This window comes from Ischnura elegans, chromosome 12 (genome assembly GCF_921293095.1).
Source record: "Ischnura elegans chromosome 12, ioIscEleg1.1, whole genome shotgun sequence".
NCBI classification, from domain to species: Eukaryota; Metazoa; Arthropoda; class Insecta; order Odonata; family Coenagrionidae; genus Ischnura; species Ischnura elegans.
Genome location: NC_060257.1, coordinates 46018569 through 46041207, shown reverse-complemented (window position 1 = coordinate 46041207; position 22639 = coordinate 46018569). Strand labels below are relative to the sequence as shown.

Sequence of the window (22639 nt, the reverse complement as noted above, 5' to 3'; positions counted from 1 at the left end):
AGGATCTCAATGGCATAGATTTGTCCTTCATTTATGTTTGTAAATTGTGTTTAGTTTTCATTATTGTACAATTTTTTTGACATTAGTGTCTTTCACAAATCTTTGTAGTTCTCGACGTAATGAACATGGTCAAAAGTAAATCATCCTTTCAGTATAATAGATATTGCTTCCTCCATTAGATCATACAGTTAGTATCGCGATAATAAAATGCCTTTGAATACATTTCCTCTATCATCCATATTGGCTAATGAATACGTCCTTTAGATGTATGTTCATATTCGAGAGTTATTTAAGTAAAAATATTTTCCAAGATCAAAATCATTGTAATATGCGGGAGAAAATTGAGAAATTTTAATAAATACTTAGTATTTAAATTGAAAAGAGGTGCTGAAAAATATGTAAAACGGTAGAGGAAGTATTAACTACAGTGAAATATATAGATCAGTGAAACAAAAATATAAAACATTGTAATCATCTTAAACATTTGGAAGATAAGTTTTTGCTAAAAATTTTATGCGTTGGTAGGTTTTGCAATGGAGGATGAAATGTAAGATTCGCGGACGGGAATGAGTTTGGGAATGATGGAAGGGGTGACTCGGACGAAGGGGTGAAATGCTTTTACAAGGCGTTGGGCGGGGGTGTGGAGGAGAGACAGACGTCTGGGAGTGGCCCTCGGGTGCGGGAACTGAGGAGAGTGGGACGCAGGAGAAGATAAACGCGCTGCCCATTCCAGCTGTCTGACGCGTCTCCCGACCACGAAGACAGATGGTATGCCCTCACCGCTGCTCTAGGTTGGGAGGGGGGTGAACATGAGGTGGTGAATTGGGAAGGGATGATTTCTAGTGGTACCTATGAGAAACACAGTATTCTGATTCTAACGATGCAAAATACACAGGTGTTTATGAATCAATTATGTTTCGTAGAGTGATGGAAAGTTTCGGTATGAATCGATTTTTAAGCGAAATGACAAGCATGAATTTTCAACAAAATTCGAAATTTGAACCAAAACATCGATTATTCCAAATCAGCGGTTCATAAAAACGTACGTGCAAAAACATGCTTATTATTCATTTGAAAAAAAAAGGTTACATTTCTGGGTTTCGTCCTCGTCATTTCGATGGCAACGTATCACCCACCGTACTTAGGAGTCCTAAGACTAGGCTGAAGTGGAGAGCACTTCAAGAGTGTCTGATGTCTATACTCATCTTCCCATTACATGACTTTATCTATCACCTGTAAAACTTCCTCATAATCCTATTCAATCATGTAGGACACGGACTAGTCAATCGGCATCGTCAACTATGTTCATTACCTGGTCTTTCTTTTAACATATTCCTCAGAATTGCTTTTCCTCGTTCTCCCCGATTGGCAAGCCATCATCTTAAGTATTCTAAGAGCATTATTAGTCATATTTAACGTCGTAAATTACCAAGTAGCTTAAAAATCAAACAATAAGCTATTGGCAATTTTATAGTAATATGACTCTTTAAACGGTTTTTCATTACAATAAATATTCATTATGACAAGAAAATGACATTTGATTGCCTTTTTAATTATTATTGTAAAAAAGGACATATTCATAAACTATTACAAAAAATTTACTGAGACAAAGGGAGGATGCATTTTCAGCAAAAAGCGCTCAAATGGCAGCGCGGGCGGAACTCGGGAATGTAATCAACTGTAAACCTGATTGTCGCGGAACCTTGCATCGAAAACATTAGGAAAATACTCAAAATACGCATTTGAGTTGGAGAAGGAGGATCTATAAAAAATTCATGAATTAGTAGTGGTAAATACTTACAGATGCACACATATTAAAGTTTTAAAATCACCGCTAGGTACCATTTCCATTCCCTTAACTTTTTATGAAAGGTCTACTGTTTAAGATGATTTCTATTTGACGAAAGGCTTGTCTTTCTAATTTTTATCGGATCGAGAGAGAAGTCTATAATAGGGGGCAGATGACGTTATCATAGGTCAATAGTAATACTTCTAAGATCAAACGAAATGGTCAAAATCTAAGTAGAAAAATGAAGTTTGGATCGTAACTTTATAATCATGGCTCGATCTCGATTTCCTCCAACTTTTAATATTAAAACTCCATGTACGATTCGGAGTACACTACCTCATAGGAATGAGTGACGCTCAAAATTTTTGAAAAAGCGATTGGTGTTAAACTTTTACGTAGAAACTCTATTAAACACATAATATAAATATGCCATGTACAATATTCACTGATTCATACTTGGAATTTTCGACTACGCCTTTCAAGTACCAGTGAAAAATTTTGGAATTTTGTAGAACACTTATTAAATGAAATATTCCCCTATTTGCTTGGTGTTTTCTTCATTGTCTTTATTTTTATCCTTTTCAGTGACGGCTGTGGCAGCGACTCCGACTGAAGACCCCGAGTTCTCGGAAGGGATTGAGAATATAACCGTTCCTGCTGGGAGAAACGTGAAGCTTGCTTGCTCAGTAAAGAACCTCGGCACATATAAGGTAAGGGAAAAGCTTCGATTTAATACCATCAGTTGTCTAGATGCATCAGCGTTATCCTACGCAAAAATTCATTCGTGATTTGTTTCTTTCCATTCTGGAAAAGAAATTTATTTTACCTTATCTTGTTTCGATATGTGTTTCTTTGAAAATGCACCATGTGTAGGCGTTCACGTTCAGACCTCTGTAAAAAGCCTCGTTTAGGTCGTTCATATCGGATTGTATGCCTGTGTAACATAGGGTAACTAAACCACAACTATGCCCTCAATGGGAAAATTACTCTCGTTGGAAACCCACAACTTAGAGGTTGACTGTCTAGAAATTAACCCCCCCCCCTTCGCCACCTTTTTTGGCATTTATTTATCTTACTTTTAACGTTTATATTTCTTATAGACGGCGTCATCTTTAGTTTAGCTGAAAATGCATCCTCCCTTGATCCCAGTAAAATTGTTTGTCAGGAAAAGATATAAAAAAGGTCATTTCCTGACATAATGAATATTTATTGTAATGAAAAACCTATTGATGTTTAAAGAGTCATTTTTCTATAAAATTTCTAATAGCTAATTATTTAATTTTTAAGCCGTTTTGTAATTTGCGACGTTAAAAATGAATAATAATTCTCTTAACGCCTTTGTTACACGGGGCACGGAATTGCGCAGGTTAGAACTGCATTAATTTCTAAAATGGCGTGGAATTGCGCAAATGCATTAACGAAATTAGAACGGGGGCTATTTTGCCATCTCACGATCACACATTCTCGCATGTATTCTAGCTCTTCTCGATTTACACGACGTAATTTTGATTGCGCCTTTGTACGCACGGCAAATTGTGCAAGTACGTGCCCCGTGTAACACGGCCTCTAGAATGGCTAAGGTGATGGCTTGCCAGTCGGGGGGAACGAGAAAAAGCAATTCTGATGCATATGTTAAAAGAAAGACCGGGCCATAACATAGGTGTTATTTAAAGACTATTGTTGACGATGCCAATTGACTAGTACGTGTCTTACATCATCACCATGAATATGATTACGAGGAAGTTTTACAGGTGAAAGGTAAAGCCATGTAATGGGGAGTTGGAAGTAGTCTTTACATGATTTAATGTCAAGTTGAGCGTTCTTCAGACTTATAGGATTGTCTAACATATACTATGCCTTGAAATACATGGGTAGAAATTCTCCTGGGCAGGAAATCAAGCCATTTATATTGTGGTATTCGGGCCAATGCAAAGAGCACCACAATATCAAGGTTTTTTAATGCCCTTGATAACTTACGAGTTAATTACCCTAGTGAAACCCATAATAAAGGAACTTGGAAATAGGTCTCATATAATTTTCCGTTTTATATTCCCGTGGACCTGGTATTTGAAGCATGCATTTATGACCCCTAGGTCTACTTTCGACAAATAAGTGTAGTTATTTTTGTACCGGATTTGAGCCAATACCACAAAAATCGGATATTGCATTAAAAATTTGTGTTTCTGTTCAACCTGTTGTGACAATCTTCGGATGGCCAATGACTAATCTTCTAGGGGGCACAATACCTCGCCGGGATAAGTATCGCTCAAAAATTTGTAGTGGCGATCGGTTTTAAGCTGTTATATAAAGTATTTTATGGTATACATGGACGCCATCCCACATTGCTCGGAAAGGTATGGAAGGAATTCTTGGTCACATAGTAAGATTTTTAGGCATGCTGAACAAAAAACAATGGATAAAACGAGTTCCGTTTAACGCGCATGGGATCAGCTTATAACCCACTATACAGCAGTGGTCGCTTTGTGTCCTTACGTGCGTACACCAAAAACGTCTAGTGAACTCATACCGCAACAAAAACGTTTGCACCAAGAGGATTTATAGGTTGGTGTTTAATCCATTGAGTTATGTTTTCCATTTATATGAGTGAAGAGGTTTACCTACCCGGCAGGATGTCCATCCACAGAAGAAGTATGACGTGATGTGTCAAACACTAATGAGAAAACGACCTGTCGAACACAACTAGATGTAACACTAACAGCTTTGGGAGAATGAGATGTGCCTATGTACTAACTTTGGTCGTAAGCCGTATGGAAATGTATAGCGGACGGACAAACAGACATCTTATTATATATTTATCAAATAAATTAAAGATCGTAGCTCTTTTCCACAACCTTTTTTGCTGCGTACAACGTGTATCGGCTCACTGAGTCATCATCTGGTAAAAGACACTGCAAAACATTAGAAAATCCTTTGTTCCCTACCCCCTTTTTTCACTCTTCTCAACCCCCCTCCCGTTTTTCAGTGGTTCTTCCCACGTGTCGTTATTTTACAGCTATGACTAGAGTCCTCCTCCCAACGTGGGTTCCCCTCATCCCGTAGTTGTATCTTTTCCCACTGTCTCTACTCTGTACGTCTATTCCCACCCCCTTCTTCAAAGATTTCAAATCCTCCCCTACACCCCCTTTTCTCAATGGTATAAAGGTGATTTTCAAATGTTTTGCAATGTCATGTACCAGATGATGGCTCAGTAAGCCGTAACGCGTTGTACGCTGCAAATATTTTGTGGAAAAGTGCTACGATCTTTTATTTATCTAAATATGTCTAACTTCCACCAAATGAAGCCTAAATCTGTTGATCTTATTATTTATATCGATGAAACGCGGATCAAGGAATATATTTTTCAGAGCTAATTAAAACGAATTTAATCTCTCTTCCACGCACCAGATTAGCAATACAGAATGCGGCTTTAAAGCCTGCGATGCCTCTACTTCATTCACTTCTTATTTCCCCCGCCCCTGGTCTTTGGCATGCATTAAAGAGGAGAAACCCGAACCTTCCGTAATTCTTCTCCGACTCAAAGGCGGCAAGTTTAAGCATTCATTTTTGACATCAAATTTCCCTCTCTCGCGCACGGCACTTAAGCTGCGACAACGAGTGCATGTTTCTTCTCGTTGCAGCACCAAGGGGTCAAAATTTTTCCGATGGCTCAGGGAATGTGTGGCTGTAATGTTTTTATTTGTATTTTTTAAAAGTACAACGCTTACTCCTCAGTCTTGCAGCTCCAGTTGCTTTTTAGGTCATTTTAGAAAGCTTTTCCACTCCCTGTCGTTCTCTCCCACTGTAAAGAATTCCCTCAGGGGGGCATCTTCACCGAGTTTTTATTTTCTCCTTCTCAGTTCAGGGAACTCCTCTTTTCTATCAAATTAAGAGGGTGGCTTTGTCTTTTAACGGTTTTGGTTAATTTTTCATTTATTGTGGAGGAAATAACCATGGTGAAAGCTTCAAGGTAAGAACGTTAAGAAATTACGCCTGGCGTAAAAGAGTTTTAATCGTCGTCATGCTCTCACTCACTGCCTTAATACGGGAATACAATGAGAGGTCTGACATCTACATACAGAATGTTGAAGATTTCCATCTTTATAGTGCCTTTTATGAGTCAGTTTTATGTGGTATAATTAAATTTTTCACTTGAAGCTACCGTACTTTTTAATTTTTCGTAGTAGGACACCTTCAACCCTCGGACAGTTAAATTTTTAAAATGGGTTCTCGTATTTATCGAGAAAATGCCAAAAAACATGCGCGATTTTTTTTTAATTAATCGGGAGAACTCACAATATTCCTTTATTTCGGTCCAGTTCATAGAGATTTGTCACGAATAAGCAGCTTCTCCATAGATGACAAAATTTTGTTCAATGATGCAAGATATTGTTAAAAAACCTGTTTTTATATAAAGACAATTTATTTACGTATGTATTTAGCAAATGCCGATAATGGGCCCGTTAAAACTTCTTTTATGTCACCAAACGGAAAAAGTAAAGATAGTCCTTTACATTGGTCCTGTTCTTAGAGATTTGTCACGAATAAGCTGCTGCTACAAAGATGCCCAAATTTTGTTCAACATTCGGAGAAAAAATGTTTTACTTTTTAAAAACTGTTTATTTGTTGAATGTAAACAATTTTTTATTGAAAATAACATCTTCACGTACTCATCGAGAAAATACCGATTATTCGCCCGTTAATCAAGTCATAGGAAAAAAAACTAAAGACATTTCTTAAAGAAGCAGATGCTCATAAGGTACGTTGGCTAAATTAATCGAAATCTACTAAATTTATTTGTAATTATTATTATTATAGTATTTTACCGATTAAGGTAGGTTACCATGGAGTACTAAAGAGGTGATCTGGGAGCCTCCCTTTCCTTCCAGCACTGCCTTCTTTAATTCACTGTAAGGCCTACTCTCTTTCAATCCTATTCTTTTCCTTCCCCTCCCTCGTTTCCCCAACATTCTACCCTCCAACACCATTTTCAACATCCCCTCACCGCTAAGCACTAACTCCATCCAAACCTTCTGTATCCTGCGTATCTCATCTAAAAGCTGCCTGTCCTCGCCAACCATATCCAGAACTTCGTCGTTCCTTTTCGCCTCCGTCCATTTCACCCTCTCCATTCTTCTCCATACCCACATCTCGAATGCCTCCAATCTTCTCTCGTCTTCTGTCCTCAGTGTCCACGTTTCCGCACCGTAGTGTAATATAAGCTGATATTGATTCTCGAAAATTTGTCCAATATGTACTTTGCCTCGAAAGCACACTGCACTTGGAATGACAAAGAAACGTAAGTCGCAAGTGCTATTTCACGAATTTCGCATGCCAGTATAAAATGAATGCGAGGGAGTATGCATGTAACTCTTTTGTAACTCTAACATGAGTATTTCACATTAAGTTGCACGTTTCCGTGCAACAACTCAAGATAATCCTTTATTTTTTTCCTCTTCTATTCTTGACCTTTTTCAATACATTTTATAATATTTCTTGGAGTTTAGGTCAATGTAAAACAAGTTGTAGCCAACGTTTCGATTTATTTTAAATCATCCCCAGGGCTATGAAAGAAAAATGAATGGTAATCCTTTATTTCGAATAAGTTCTTAGAGATTTATCACGGAAAAGCAACTGTTACGTAGATGCTTAAATTTTGTTCATTTATGATAGAGATTATAACAATAAATTTTTTAATATAGTAACTCATTAATACCTTCACGTAAGTATGAGCAAATTCCGATATTTGGCCCGTGGAAACTTTTAGCTAAGAACTATAACGTTAAATTGGCTTACTGTAGCAATTAACCGGATGAAACTTAAGAATATCTATTATTTCGGTCTTTGGTCCCGATCCTAGATATTTTGCGAGAACAAGCAGATGCCCTTAGTATATGGTGGCCAAATTAATCGAAAAATAAAACTCATGATAGTTCTATATTTCGGTCCAGTTCTTAGAGATTTGTCACGAATAAGCAGATGCTCATAATGTACGCTGGCTAAATTAATGGAAATCTGCTGAACTTATTAGCAATTAAAGCTAATATCGGTGCTCGAAAATTGGTCTAATTTGTCCTTTTGCCGCGAGAGCACGCAGCACGTGGAATGAGAGAGTCGCGGGTGGTATTCCACGAATTTCGCATACGCGTATAAAATGAATGCGAGGTCAGGAAACCTGTTACTCCCTCGTCTCGCATGGGGATATCGCATTAAGGCCCACGTTTCCGTATGGAGCCCGCTGACCCGGCATCGTCACTCCCGTGCACACAAACCACTAACCCTGACGTGATGAAAGTCCTCGCCTTTTACCCCCCTCCAAACAAAATCTATCCTGGTCCATCGGTTCCAATCTGCTTTGAGGGACTTCCACCCGAAAATCGGATGTTATCACCGTAATGAACATTGTTAGTTGGCTGAGTTTTGATTCCAATCTCGCGGAGATTAGGGAAAATCCACGTGTAGTTGTGGAGGCCGCATACACGAGTACAGCGATGCCATGAGGCTCCTTTGAAGCATTTGGTCAGCAAATTATTATTTTCCTTATCATCGTTTCCACCCTTATGACTTTATCTCCCTTCGAGTGCTGCGCTCGCCATTAATCGGCTCTTTTGTGATTTTAATTGGATTATACGTATATATTTTCAATCCACAAAAATTTCCATGAGTGGACCTCTTTTTTAATTTCGATTGTATTCGGGGAAAATCCAACCGCCGATGCATAAATAAATTCTACTACAAATGAATCATTATTTTGCGCACAAATACTTCATCCATATCTTCAGTCTTTATGTTCGTTCGGTATGGTGACATGTCTTCTACTTCTTTCTAAACCGATAGCAAGTTAGATTGCATATTTAATCTCTCGATAAATTCATTACTTGGTATAAAATCGTTAAGTAAATTCATAGTAAAATATTTAAGTACCGTATTGATGTTGTTGATAATTGGAAAAAATGCTTTTGATATAAGTGACAGATGAAGTGTAAGCCAAAGAATATATCATTGATGATCAGCTTTTCTATTACCGTCGAAAGGATGTGCGGTGATAGAAATCAACGAATTGAATCACAACGTCTGATTTCATGAACATTTTATTCATAATAAATCGTAATTGGAAAGATAAAATGAGCGCTAATTTTTCCAACAATTATATGCAGGTTACCTAGTGTAGCATTTAATTTGTGAACCAATCATTACCCTATCTCAGCAACTTTATATCCATGAGCAAATTAAATCGCCAATTAAGTTACCAGTTATTTATTATTGTTGGAAGTCTTGCATACCGATGAAATTAATGTTTTTTGTTGCGGTACGATTTCTAAGACGAAGATTTTAATTAATTAGTATAAGATGGCGGTCAAGATGGGTCAATACGCTGAATGTTTTCATCAATAAATAAAAAAAACTTATATATGATTGATAGTAATTGGTTATAATTCATAAATAAAATAATATTTATTGGTTTCCCAATTGGAAATAATAGTGATGATGTGGAAAACGTTTTACACACATAAGGCTTTTTGATTTACTAAGATCAAAGAGAGATAATGTTCAACTGATATAAAATATTTTAATAGCATATATTGTTTCATAGGTCAAGCAAATTTCCTATCCACTTGCAAATTGCAAACTCGTTTGTCAAACAATTCATTTTAGTTTGCTACTCCTCTATTTTGAGTGACTTGATTATATTTTACAGCTCCCTTATTCTATTTTAGAGCTCCCTTGACGCCATCCTAACGATGCCCTAAATTCATTAATAATCAAATATTTCATAACATTAAAAAATCTTATTATATTCGACCTTTAATAATTTTTTTGGCCGGTTATTCACCATAAAATTCCTCTTGCGTCCACAGGAAAGAAAGGAATTTATAGTCCCGCTTGTATGATGCACGCGAATAAATGTAATACTTAGCTTTTGCTCGCAATTTATTATTCATATGAATATCAGTTTAGAGACTGAGGAAAATATTTGAAATATGTACGAGCTTTCAGATCAAAGTATAAATATTAATGTACCTGCGTTACATCAAGCATGGGGATGAAAAGCAATTTTCAAACGGAATCTTTTATTGTTCTCGCGCATGCTTGGCACCCAAGTGCCGTCAAAAAAAGCAACCGTTCCCATAATCGATATTCTTTTGTGTCCCAGTTCACCTGTCATTTTCAAATACAGTCATAAACGAGCGCTCGTGGTTTTTTTCTCCCTTGAAATTTGTATTTCAACGTGGTGGTGTTCGAGTGAAGCGCCGTGCTTGAACACTGAATTTGATTAACCTCTTTTATCACTCCTATTATTAATGAGCACATGTTAATTTTTTTGTGCAAATGTGTCAATTTCTTCTCACTCAATTATTTTTCACTTTCACATCTTTCATAGCTTAATTATTCACTACCCTCTCTTAAGGTAGTTAGGATGCCTTCCGATGAAGTCAAGTGATGTTCTCTATATTTGATGCGGCCTATAATTTACGAAAAAGAGTCGCCGAAAGAATTATCTAAACAAAGTAAGACAGAATCCGGATCAAAACATAATTAAAAATAATTATAAAATATGAGAGCAATTTTGCTCCTCAGTACATCCAAACGTTAAAAATGATTTTTAAACGGTATTTACATTAGTCAACGTGACTAGTGTCAACACTGCTTCCAACCTCTTCACACCGAACTGTTGACGACACTTTTGACTAAATATTCAAATATGAACGCTGTTATATTACACATAGTATATATTGAAGTTTGTATCGCGAGTCTTCAATAAATACTGTGTCGTATATAGCAACGTTTACATTTAATTCTATCATGTCACCATTGCACGAGGTAAATTCGTGGCTTGAAAAATCTTTTATCTTGAAATGTTCACCTGAAAGTAGTACCTGGTAATGCCACATAGTACCTAGACTTTTTTCGTCATTATCGTGTATCTTAGTTTTTACATTTTTCTCCAAGGTAATGTATCAGATGTATTTATTATATTTAAGATACACATTGAAACAATATTTAGGAGTAAAGTTACCTATTGAAAAATTTGAAATGCTACATTTCTATTTCTCATTCAACATTCATCAGGGCTTGAAATGTTAACTAGTATATACTTTTAAAACATAAAAAATTAGGGAATTCAACCATTTGTTTTACATTAATATATTGTAAAAAAGAAACAAATTCAGTTGTAAATCTACAGAAAGAAGAGACTATAATTTTGACGCACGTTTTCTGACGTCAATTGATGCGAAGATAATGCAATTCTTGGTTTCCGGCCAATTTAGATTATGTGTTGCATAAATGTAATGCAAAAATAGCATTTAATTTTTTACAAGACGGAATCTCCGGCGTAATGTTTCAATTCAAAATTTAGAGACCAGTGAAAAGAAAAAAAAATGCTACTTGAGACAGAGAGGTTGGAATCTTTTATATACCCCGAAAACTTTAAGGTGATGTGGTAGTAATACGTGACTTAAAAATTTAAATCACAGCTAATCGAGATGCGTCTTATTAAGATTCAGGTGTCCGCCCATAAGTGCCTTCATTTATATGAATAAAACATAAAAATATTTAAATGTAAGTTAAGTGCAAAATTAATTATCCCACCAGACTATACACTAGTGAGTACAAGGAAAAATATTTCGTTCCAATAATGTTTGGGATGAAAAACTAAGCCTTAAGCCATTTAACTAAGGCATACCGAATGAAATTGTGGTTAATAAATATTCTTAGCAAGAATTCAATTTGCATAACCAACAAATTTATTTATTATCAGGAGAAAGTGAGACCTTTGACTGGGATTGAATTCAATTTCTCTCAAATTTTCTCGAAAATCCACCGTCCACCTTTAGAACGCCTTAGGTGGCTTTAATGTTTGAGTTGAAAGAAGAAAAGTGAAGGGAAAGCGAATTTGGTCGAAGTCGCCATCACTAAGCGTACTGAGCAAACAAAATTTTACTATCAACGCCGCCTTAAGGCAAGATAGTGTCAACATAGTTAATAATTGCTTCCCTGAGTCGGGAGGACACGGCTTGAGTTGCTTTGAGAAAGTTTTGAGGTCAAAATACTTGTGATTCACTTGGGTCCACTCTTTGGATCACAGTGTTTGTACAATTCATGTAATGCTCTAGCTCAATGCCCAACTTTGAACTACTCATTGAGATGCAATGCATTAAAAAATATTATATTTATATATAATATTTTGAGACTATATTCAAGACTTCACTCTCGCCGCATTATTGAAAAGAAATACTATACTTTTTATTTAGAATAATATGTTCATACTTTTCCCTCTCCCATCTGTCACCTAACTAGCTTCCCTCTGCTTGTTCTTGTTGTCTTGATTGTAAAAGTTGATTGCCGTGTCTTCTTTTTATGTAACATTTATGTCCTCAAATATATGTGGTGTTAGTTGACCACTGTAAAAAAGCAACACTGCTGTATGTACTTACTAGGGTAAACTTTCCCTAAACTCTCCCTACAACTAAAAAGACCTAACTAGGTCCTTAGAAAATCAGATCAATTTTTAAAATAATTTTCAACTTAGTCTCCTTTCAGCTCTATAGATTTATATTAAGATTTTTCTGAGTATTGTAAGTCGTCCAGGAAGTGTAGTTTCGGGGTCTCCTCAAAATAGGCATTCCGCATCCCAAAATGTTGTTGGCATGATCTGACTCATTTTGCCATCATCTACTTTGCCAGTTTTAGAGCCTGTTCCCCTTCAGGATTCTATCGTTTCGACTATTTATGACGTGGATTTGGTTCATTTCGGGGGTCGGATATTCCTCAGGGCCACGTTTTACTTCATTTACCCAATTGTAAATAGTTGCACACACAAGAGCAGATACGACATGAACTTCATGCCGCTCAGTTTTGTTTCGTTTCGGCGATGACCCTTTTAAAAACAAATGTTTGATAACGGCATGAAAATCTTTTCTTTCCATTTTTATAAACAAAGGAAATTTGTTTACTACAATCGGCAACAACAATGAAACTACAGCATGGCTATAGCTGACTAGTCAAGAGTGCTGCTTTCTGGGAAAAATTAATTTTTGATAGAAAAAGGGCAATCTCTCTGAAATTCTAAGGACTTATTGAACGACCCTCGTACCAAAACATGTGAAGAAAATTAATAATAATAATAGTAATGTGAGGTTTCAATACCTTAGGTGGAAACATTTGGTGGCAGTATATCTCATTCTTTCATGAAAAATACATGATATATTGAATCGTGTGGTAATATTGGTCAACTACATGCTAAAACTCATCGTTAAAAGACTTTCTAAGGGCCGGCCCCGTTACTAAGCTTTTATGCAGAGCTACTTTACCTCCAAAAATTTCCTTACCTGACATACCTTCCCAACTGTATTTAGTATTATTGATTGCAGATAAGTTCCGTCTAAAAATCTCCTTAACATAACGTACCTTCCCACCTGTCATTCGTGTCACTGACATTGACTGCAGATGAGTGGCATCCAATCAAATCAGCAGCATAAACATCAACCGTGTATTTACTCTGCGTTCGCATTCTCCCAAACTTGAATCCAGATGCGGCTGACTGCCATCATCAAGAATAGCAATATCCATTCCTTTTAATTCCACCTGGGAGACCAAGCCAAACCCTCAAGCCCACAGTGTCCTCGTGGCAACCCCAGCGTGCACGACGCAAACCCAAACATCTCGTCGCTGCACGACGCAAGGCTGCAATCTCTTTCGTCTCCATTCCCAATCCACTTATATCTGTTTTTCTCCCGCGCATGGTTCTTTGCCCATGTAACGGGATCGCTTCTGGATGGCGTCCCACGGGGTGGGGTGTAGCCAAGCAAATGCTGGGAGCAGCCTCGAGTTCTCTGAAGCCTCTCTTTCTCGGAATCAAGGAGGTTGGAATATACTGGTTCCGAGCGTGGAGCTAAGAGTGGCAGCAATGGGAGTTGCATTAGTGGGGTTGCTTGGGTAGGATAAGCCACGACTACTTTGACCAAAAAATTGGCCATCTCAATTTTTTTGGTGAAATATTTTGTCATAGCTAGTTTCAAAACTGCATTAAAATACTCCATAGAGCATATGCAGTAAATTTTCTTCAATTACTTCATTGGTAGGGTTTGCGAAGTTACCTCTCAAGCATATTTTCCCAGGGAAAAATTATTATCAAGCACCACGGTTACGTTCTGCAACCAATTCAGCTGAAAATAGAATTTTATGAGTGTAAACTAGTAATTTCCATGGTTTTTTATTTTATTGTGGAATAGAAATCTAACAATCACATTACAAATGTATAATTTTAAGGATATCTCCACAAGTAAAGTGACTAACAGAACACTAACAGAACAGCAACAAACAAAGTTTATTCATTAATAGAAGCATCGCGAATGATGGCGAAGCCACGATGACATTCACTGGCTAAATAATAGTGATTATGGAAGAATTTTCCACTTAATGTAACTCATTTTCAGAACAAAATTTAGTCACCTCAAAATATCAGTCAGAGACTAATTTTAAGTCCAAAAATTGTCAAACCAAGATGGCGCAACTTTGACCACGATACAAACTCGGTAACGGCACCTCCACACATTCCAGCCTCCTTGCTCGGTATCCTCTCTGCTTCCGCGCTTCCTTTTGGAATTTCCCGGCCCTGTCTTCATCCCTCGCAGTACAGAAGGGAAACCGTCACACGGGGTTCTACGTTCCACCCCTTTGATTCACCATCCGCGTTTCCTCCCCTTCCATTCCGCTTCGAGTCTCCGAGGGCAAACAGCGTGTTGAGACAATGTTTACTTTCCTTTGCGGCCGCGACCTCTCCTCGATGTCGCTTGAGAGTTTTGGGAGCGGCTGCGTACGGGGGGTCGGTTGTATAGGCCTTCGCCCCCATCTCACGGCGTGTATAGACGCTTGGGTTATGGATGCGACACTGTCCCGGCCGTGAGATGCGCCGTAAAATATGGTAGTTTACTGAAAGATACGATGGTTACACTCTTCTACTTCGATTAATATTCTGAATATAGTGCTCCTATTCTCTATTTATTTTTTGTGGTTCTCTTTTAAATAATAGGTATTGAAATTATATTTTCTAATCAACGCAGAACCATGAAATAAAATGTTATTACTAAACATGGAGAAGGCAGTGAAGTTTTCTCGGGTTTCGATGAACAGCTCGCCCATCGTCTTCAGGGATTCAGGAATCCAATCATTGGCTTCCTGAATCCCTGAAGACGACGGGCGAGTTGTTCATCGAAACGTTGTAAGGAGAAATGGAGGACCTGACCCGGTGTGAAACCCGATAAAACTTCACTGCAAGTGTTCGCCGGGAAAAAAACAAAAATTTTATATGGAGAAGGCAGCTATCGCTATTCGAAAAAAATCATTTTAATAATTATATTGTTCCTCTGAATAGTGCTAAACTTATGTAAATCCGATGACGAGATACACTCTTCATTGAGCGTTGTGGCATCGAAAGTTCATGACGAGCTAGACTTTGCATTATAGCGCAAGGGGTTTAAAATCAAGGTGACACGTTATAATTTGTTATTCATTTATTCAGGTAAAACTTATTTCCAGACAACACTATTTTCACGATTAATGATTATGTGAATTAAATTTTAGTGGCGCGAAACATAATCACAGATACACTGTTATTATGTGTTCCAAAACATTTATATTAGTGTGACCCTAGTTTTCGATACTTCACACAATGTCATTTTCAAATGTGAAAATGACAATGTGTTCACAGCAACACCTATCCCATTTCAACCTATCTGAAAATCCTATTCTTTTCCGTCCTCTGCCTCGTTTACCCAACATTCTTCCCTCTAACACTGTTTTAACATTCCTTCCCGCCTAGTAATCCCTCCATCTATACCTTCTATCTCCTCCCTATCTGATTTAAAAGCTTCCTCTCCCCATCTGTCATGTCCAGCATTTAGTCTTTCCTACTCCTCTCCGTCCACATCACCTTTTCCATTCTTCGCCACACCCACATGTAATCGTGAAAAGAATTTTAACTGGCAATATTAGTTCTATTTGAATAAATGCTTGCCATGAATAAACCTCTTCTTAGCTTCTGATGCGGCCGCCCGATTTTGCTTGGTAGTTTTCGGAGCGGCTGCGTACAGGAGGTTGTGTAGACCTTCGCCCCCTCCTCATGGCGTGTACAAACGTTGGGGCTATGGATGCCATGGTGGCATGCGTCACAGTCCCGGCAGTATGATGCGCTGTAAAATATGGTAGTAGATCGCATGAAAGATACCTCAGGTGTTGAATTCATTGTGACGAGTTATGCTATGGCATGCATTTATTCAAATAAAACTAATATTGCCAGGTAAAATTCATTTCACGATTATATGTGGGTGTGGCGGAGAATGGAGAAGGTGATGTGGACGGAGAGGAGGAGAAACGACGAAGTGCTGGATATGGTTGGCGAGGAGAGGATACTTATAAATCAGACACTGAGGAGACAGAAGGTGTGGATGGAGGGATTACTAGGCGGGGAGGGGATATTGAAACAGTTTAAGAGGGAAGAATGTTGGTTGAACAAGGTAGAGAAAAATTAAAAAATAATAATTTAAAATAGATTGAAAAGGGATACAACTTACTATAAACACAATGTCGTGCTCATATTTTAAAATAAAACTCATTGTCAGGTTAATTAATTATCACCGTTAAAGATTATTTTAACACAATTTGGTGCAGCTACGAATAGCCTGAAATGAAATTTAGAAGTATACCTCCTAAAACCATTTTCATTTTTTTAATGAAGCGTTTCAGAAAGGGTCAGTATCTTAAGTTTGAGTATCAATAATTTATTGACCTCGCAATTTATTAACCTATAAACAAAATTGGATTGAACTTTCAAATGCTACGAGTGTATTAAAAAATTTCAATTTTTTTAATCTGTATTTCATTCATTTTCATTTATGTGTAATTTAGTAGTGTATGGCCAAGAAGTATGTGTTAGTAAAAGTAAAGCCAATAAATTGCTGGAAATCTTGGTGATACACTTTTAAATTGACGATTATCTGTTATTACTAGGGTTGCTCTCCGGTGAAATTTCCATTCGCAATACTCACATCTTGGCTACCCCGTGAATGAATGCCAATAATTCTTTCCATTCTTCCAAATCTTTCAATTCCTCCAAATCTTTCCAAAACTTAATACGGCGGCTATTTACAGGAATTAACAAGCTTATCAAATGGCTCGGGTTAGGACTCATAATCAAGAATTGAAATATTCTAATCGTGGATTATGATATACAGGTGAACCTGATATATAATTAGGGTGACAGAATTGAAAATGAATTCACCCTCAGGCTGTGGGTTATCGTGTTGAAACACTGCATACCTTTCTTTGCGGCCGAGACCTCTCTTCACTGTTGCTTGAGGGATATTCGAAGCGGCTGAATATGGGGAGTTGAATAGACCTTCGACTCCCTTCTCACGCCTTGTAACGACGTTTTGGTTATGGATACGCACCTATCCTTGTGGTGTGATGCGGCGTAAAATATTGTAGTATCATAATTGTATGAAAGATACGCCTCTTAAAATCACATTCACCTTTTATACTTTGACACGCATTTATTCAAATGAAACTAATTTCTAGTAAAAGTTATTTACACCAGAGGAAGGAGAAGTTGAGCAAAACCTGGTGGAGTTGCGAATTGGCTGAAATATAATTTAGAAGTTAACCTTCTAAAGCCGTTTATTTTATTTTTTGATGAAGCACTTCCAAAACCGTGTGTCTGCCTTGACTGTGGGTACATGAGCGTACCCAGCAAGGGGCAGGGGGTGGGGGGCTGCTGACCCCCCTAGAAGCAAAAGTTGCAAAAGTCTTTATACAAAATCAGTACTGAATTGAAACGAAAATATTCAACAATTTTTATTTAAACCCACGAAAAATGATGTGTGTTATTATAAGATACGTAACTAAAATAAAACTATTTTTCTAGGAAATAATCTAATAAGCTAATAATGCGCTGTTATAATTTTATTAAAATGTTGGTTTCATTCACCTTTTCCATGCTGAAACGTCACAACTTGGCTTGCCCCCCCCCCCTAGTTATGATCCTGGGTACGCCCTTGTGTGGGTATCTTAAATTTGAGTGTCAATAACGTATTGACCTTGCAAAGCTGTGATCAAAATAGGGGGGAGATGCTAATTGGCTGAAATGAAATGTAGTTTTATATCCAAAAGCCAATAAATGATTGGCTTTAGGTGCTACACTTATGAATAGAAGATTATTTGCCTTGAATAGGGTTGCTCAACTTAATATCGCAAGTTATCCAAAATGTATTTCTTTCCAAAGCGTGTTAAGTAGTCTAATTACAGAAATCAGCATTGTAAAATAACAAAAATGGAATTAAGTAAACTTAGTTGACTTCTTCTTAAGGTCTACCCTTTTCCGTTAGGGTCAGTAGGCATGTGAGGAAACAGAATCTGTGAAACGGCTCGGGTAGGGACTTAGGAATTGAAATACTGGCGCCGTGGATACTGTACAGGTGAACGTGGAATATAATTAGTGCAATAGCATTGAAAATGAATTCACCCTCAGGCTGTGGGTTATCGTTTTGAGACTACGTTTACCTTCCTTTGCGGCTCGACCTCTCCTTGATGTTGCTTGAGAGTTTTAGGGGCAGCTGCGTGCGTGGGGCGCGTAAATAGACCTTCCCCCCTTCTCGGTGTGTATAGACGTTTTGATGATGGATGCGCTACTGTCCGAAGTATGCCATAGAGTTATAGGGGCTATAAATGTGGGGATAAGTGGTAAATATGTGTTGCAGCGTGGTATCAATCCCAGCTGTTGAATTTTCTTAGCTCTTTCGTCGCGGTCCCAGAAATGGTTTTATTTTATGAAATACGTGCAGAATTGTATTTAGAGGTGGTTATCGACGGAGGTCATTTGCGGAAAACGTATGGAAGGAAGGCCGGAGAGAAACCCGGCGTTGCCATTAGGATGATGTTAACGAAGGGCACCAAGGGGAAGGACTGCCTCTTCACGTCTCATCCGATGGACACAGTTTTTCGTTTGAAATGTCCTCGACATAACTTTCAATCAGGTATTGGGCAGTCTGAAAACTCTCTGACACCGCTGGGATTTGAACGCAGGCCCGCGGTTTGGAAAGCCAAAACTCTAGTCACCTCACCTAGCCTTTTTGCAATAAGAAAGCATAAAAATTTAAAATCACAACACTATGTTTCAACATTCTCTCTTTTCTTCTAGTCATGTTTTAAGCATTAGAATGTGTGAAGAACTCAGATATTTGCCCTGATTAGGCTTAAACTTGGGAGACTTCGTAAATGAATTATATCCGCAGTTGATTCGGCATGTACAAGCATTGTATTTCTATCTAAAGCATTGAACGTCGCGATAATTAAGAACCTATGCTGAGTGAGTACAAAATGCTATAAGTAAACGTACCAAATAATAATTTTAAGTTTATGCTTCCACTTTTGATCCAGTAGGGAATTGATTGGAGTGTGTGAAAAAGCTATCAAACGGCTCGGGGAATGTACCTATATTGTACGCGTGGATGCTGCGACTGTGAAGAAAGTGGAGGAAATTGAAGGCAATAGGATGGGAGGCGAATTCACATTCAGTCCTTTAGATGTGTGGAGACAAGGTTGACCTACCGTTATAGCCACGACCTCTCATCGATGTTCCTTCAGAGATATCAAAGTATGCGGAGGTATAACTTAAGCCCCTCTTGGCGTTTAAGGACTTGGGCGGAAACGTAGTTTAAATTGTGGGCTTTTATGTAAAAATATAATTTTCACAAAAAAATTACTAGTTTTTTTATGGTTCAAAACGGTACTTACTAAAAAATCGCAACTAGTATTATGATACAAACAGCTGTAGTAATTTTCCACTCTGTTTTATTGGCTCAGCTGGTTTAGCAAATTCGTTGAAACCGGTTGACTGATTATAATAGTGTGGAAAATTACCACAGCTATAAGTGTGTTATAACTCGAGTAAGGACCTAAGAATTAAAAACTTGGATTCATGGATGCTTTTAATGTGTTTGAAGAGGATAGATTCTTTGCATGGAAACTGAATTCACATTCCGCCTTTATGTTTGTGGTGAGTCAATGTTCACTACCACCTCCTGTCAATTTTACTCCAGAATTTCCACAGCCGTCACATGCAGATGTTATCCTTTGCCCCATCCACCCTCCTTGAGCGAGTATAGACGTGTGGATGATGGAAACACCACTGATCGGGCCGTTTGAAGTGTGCCATAGAGTTAGATGGGCAATAAATACGTAGAGTAAGGGTTAGCTTCTGCTGTGTCCTCTCATCTATCCAAGATTGTGCCCACGCATGGTTCCTCATGACTGTAAAATGCTTTATTTGGTGTATAATTTAGAAAAAAATCTAAAAATAAAATTTTGGAGACGTTTTGTTTACGTCCACATTCACTGTGCATGAAAAAATACATGAAAGATTTACAAAATTGCTCAATGCAGCGTAATCTCCCCCGAAATTATTACTGTTACATTCCAGTGGAATTTTTTAATATCCTGTGCCTTTGCAGGGGACTCCGTGAGGTAATGCCAGTGGTTTTTCTAATGACATTTTCTTTCAATGCGTATTGAATCGACATACTTGCAGAAGATTATATAGTAGGAGAAAGAGAAAAAAATTATCAATTCTCTCTTTCTAAAATGCTTCCACGTGTGATATTATATAATTTGTATTTTATTTTATTCTCCAACCACCGGATACTGATCTTATTGGCCATTTTACACCGAGGTGTTCAACAAATGTAACAAGTAAACGTACACAAACAACCATTCCCTGGGCCGGGGAAACCTACCCAGGCGGGACTCGAACCCGCGACCTCTTGTTTGGCAGGCGACGTTACCCCGCCGCCACCGAAGCCGGCAACCAGAATAGCTAAATGTTACTTTTAAATGGAGACTATAAGAGACAAAAGTTCTTGTAAATGTATTATTTTGGGACTTTCACCTCTGAACATTACGAAAATTGCTTTGGATCAAGTGATTTGTATTGAATATTCTTGAATATTATATATTGTTCTTGAACTCGACCTCTAACTCAAACTCAAGTTGTGTCCCAGATCTGAACCGCCGAGGTAGAGTGAAGATAAAAGATTGAGTCTTGTGCTGAACTACGGCCTTAATTGATTAGCAAAGCGAGGGTCAGGCTCCGACATCTGTCGACCATGCAGGGTAGGGGGGCATATCCCTCTTAAATCGACGCAAATCATCGAAATTGTGTCATCGATCAATTTGAGCTATTCACTTCAATAACAAAACCCACTTTTAACTGAACATCCGTACGTTAACCTTAAGTAGCGTAGAGAGCCTCGGTAAAGCTACAAGAATTTGATGAAACTTTGGTCATATATATTTTTTGCAAGACGCACTTTCAATGATTTAAAGACAAAGAGATTCCCATCAGCCATTTTTGAGATATTTGACGGTAAAATTAGGGTAATTTAACATGGATCTATTCATGTTAATCATGGATTTTAAGCTAGCGAAGCTTTATGTTACAAGACTTCGTTGATACGACACCGCTTAGAAGCAAATTTTAAATATGTGCAGGAAAGTATAATTTCATATTTAAGATAAAATAAGAAAGATATTAGCGAAGAACTGTCTAAAACTGGCAAGGCGGCTGCGATTATTTGGTACCAATATCGCAAAACATAAACCACTACATCGACTGCCTAAATTACGGAAATATATTTAGTTTCCCGACTTTTACATACGTATTACATGTATTTTTTATATATAAATATGTTTGTTTAGGATTTATCTCGAAGATTATGAACATTTAAGTGTTCTACTTGAAGTGCTCACTAGGAAGCACTCAAGGAGGGTCGTGCTGCCACTGAAAAATCTCCACCACTGCCGGGGTTTGTACGCGGACCCTCAGGGTGGGAGGCCAGAACTCTAGTCACCGCATTAACCCAATCTCCAATGAGAAAGAGGAGATGAAAATGTTCCTTTTGCCACTGCTTCTGCCATTAGTCTTTGCATTCTTGGGGCACGTTAAAAATTCTTCATACTCATTATATTTTATTTTAATATTTTTCCTGCTTATGTTACATTTCTTTGGCTCAGTAATGGTTTTCACAGGTTTTTAAACTTTTTTTAAAGTTTAGAATAAAAATGTATGGAGTCAATTTACCTCAAGCGAGTAATCAACTTGAAAAAAATCGAAATTTTTAAGTTAAATTAATATGTAAATCGTGAAGTTTTAAATTAAGATTGTACTTTTCGTCAGAGGCCGGTGACTCAAAATTTGAAATGATACCTTGTTTATCACAGTAGGTGCAGTAATAACGGAGCATAATATACGGAATGACAGAAACAGACCTTTCTCCAATAAAATGTACTGTGTAACCCGTGGGAAAATGTCTCACTTTCACGCTATTAGGGGTTAAGTATGGTAATATCTGGGTATAAGCATAGTAATTAATATAGTTTTGGAGTATAGGTCAGGGAAATTAAATGAAAAATATTTGCCGACGTTTCGATGTTTTCTTGTACCTTCATCAGGACTATTATTTATATATTACTACGCACTCGTCCGACCGCACCTTGAATATGCAGGAAGCGTATGGGATCCAGTGCAGAAAAGACTTAACCCACGAACTGAACATAATACAAACGAAGGCTGCGCGGTTTGTCAAAAACTGCCACGTGCGTAAGGACAGCGTTACTCAGTTGTTAAGCGAATGGCGCTGGGAGCCGCTGGAGACTCGGAGGCTGCGCGCTAGGCTTAGATTGCTCGAGCAATTGAGAATGGATATCTTTAAGAGCGACACAGAGAACATAATATTAGAGCCCCAGTATATTTCCAGGCCCGAAAGAGGTGATAAATTAGGAGATATATTTTCCGAACGG

General features: G+C 37.8%; 1 protein-coding gene across 3 annotated transcripts in view; it reads left to right on the top strand.

The window, feature by feature from the left end:
- Nucleotides 1-22639, top strand: part of LOC124169058 (lachesin-like) — an 877532-nt gene that overhangs the window by 545690 nt on the left and 309203 nt on the right. For all 3 annotated transcript variants that reach the window (XM_046547530.1, XM_046547531.1, XM_046547528.1), the window contains one exon: nucleotides 2375-2499. In XM_046547530.1, the coding sequence (XP_046403486.1) occupies nucleotides 2375-2499 (125 nt within the window). The remainder of the gene's footprint in view (nucleotides 1-2374; nucleotides 2500-22639) is intronic.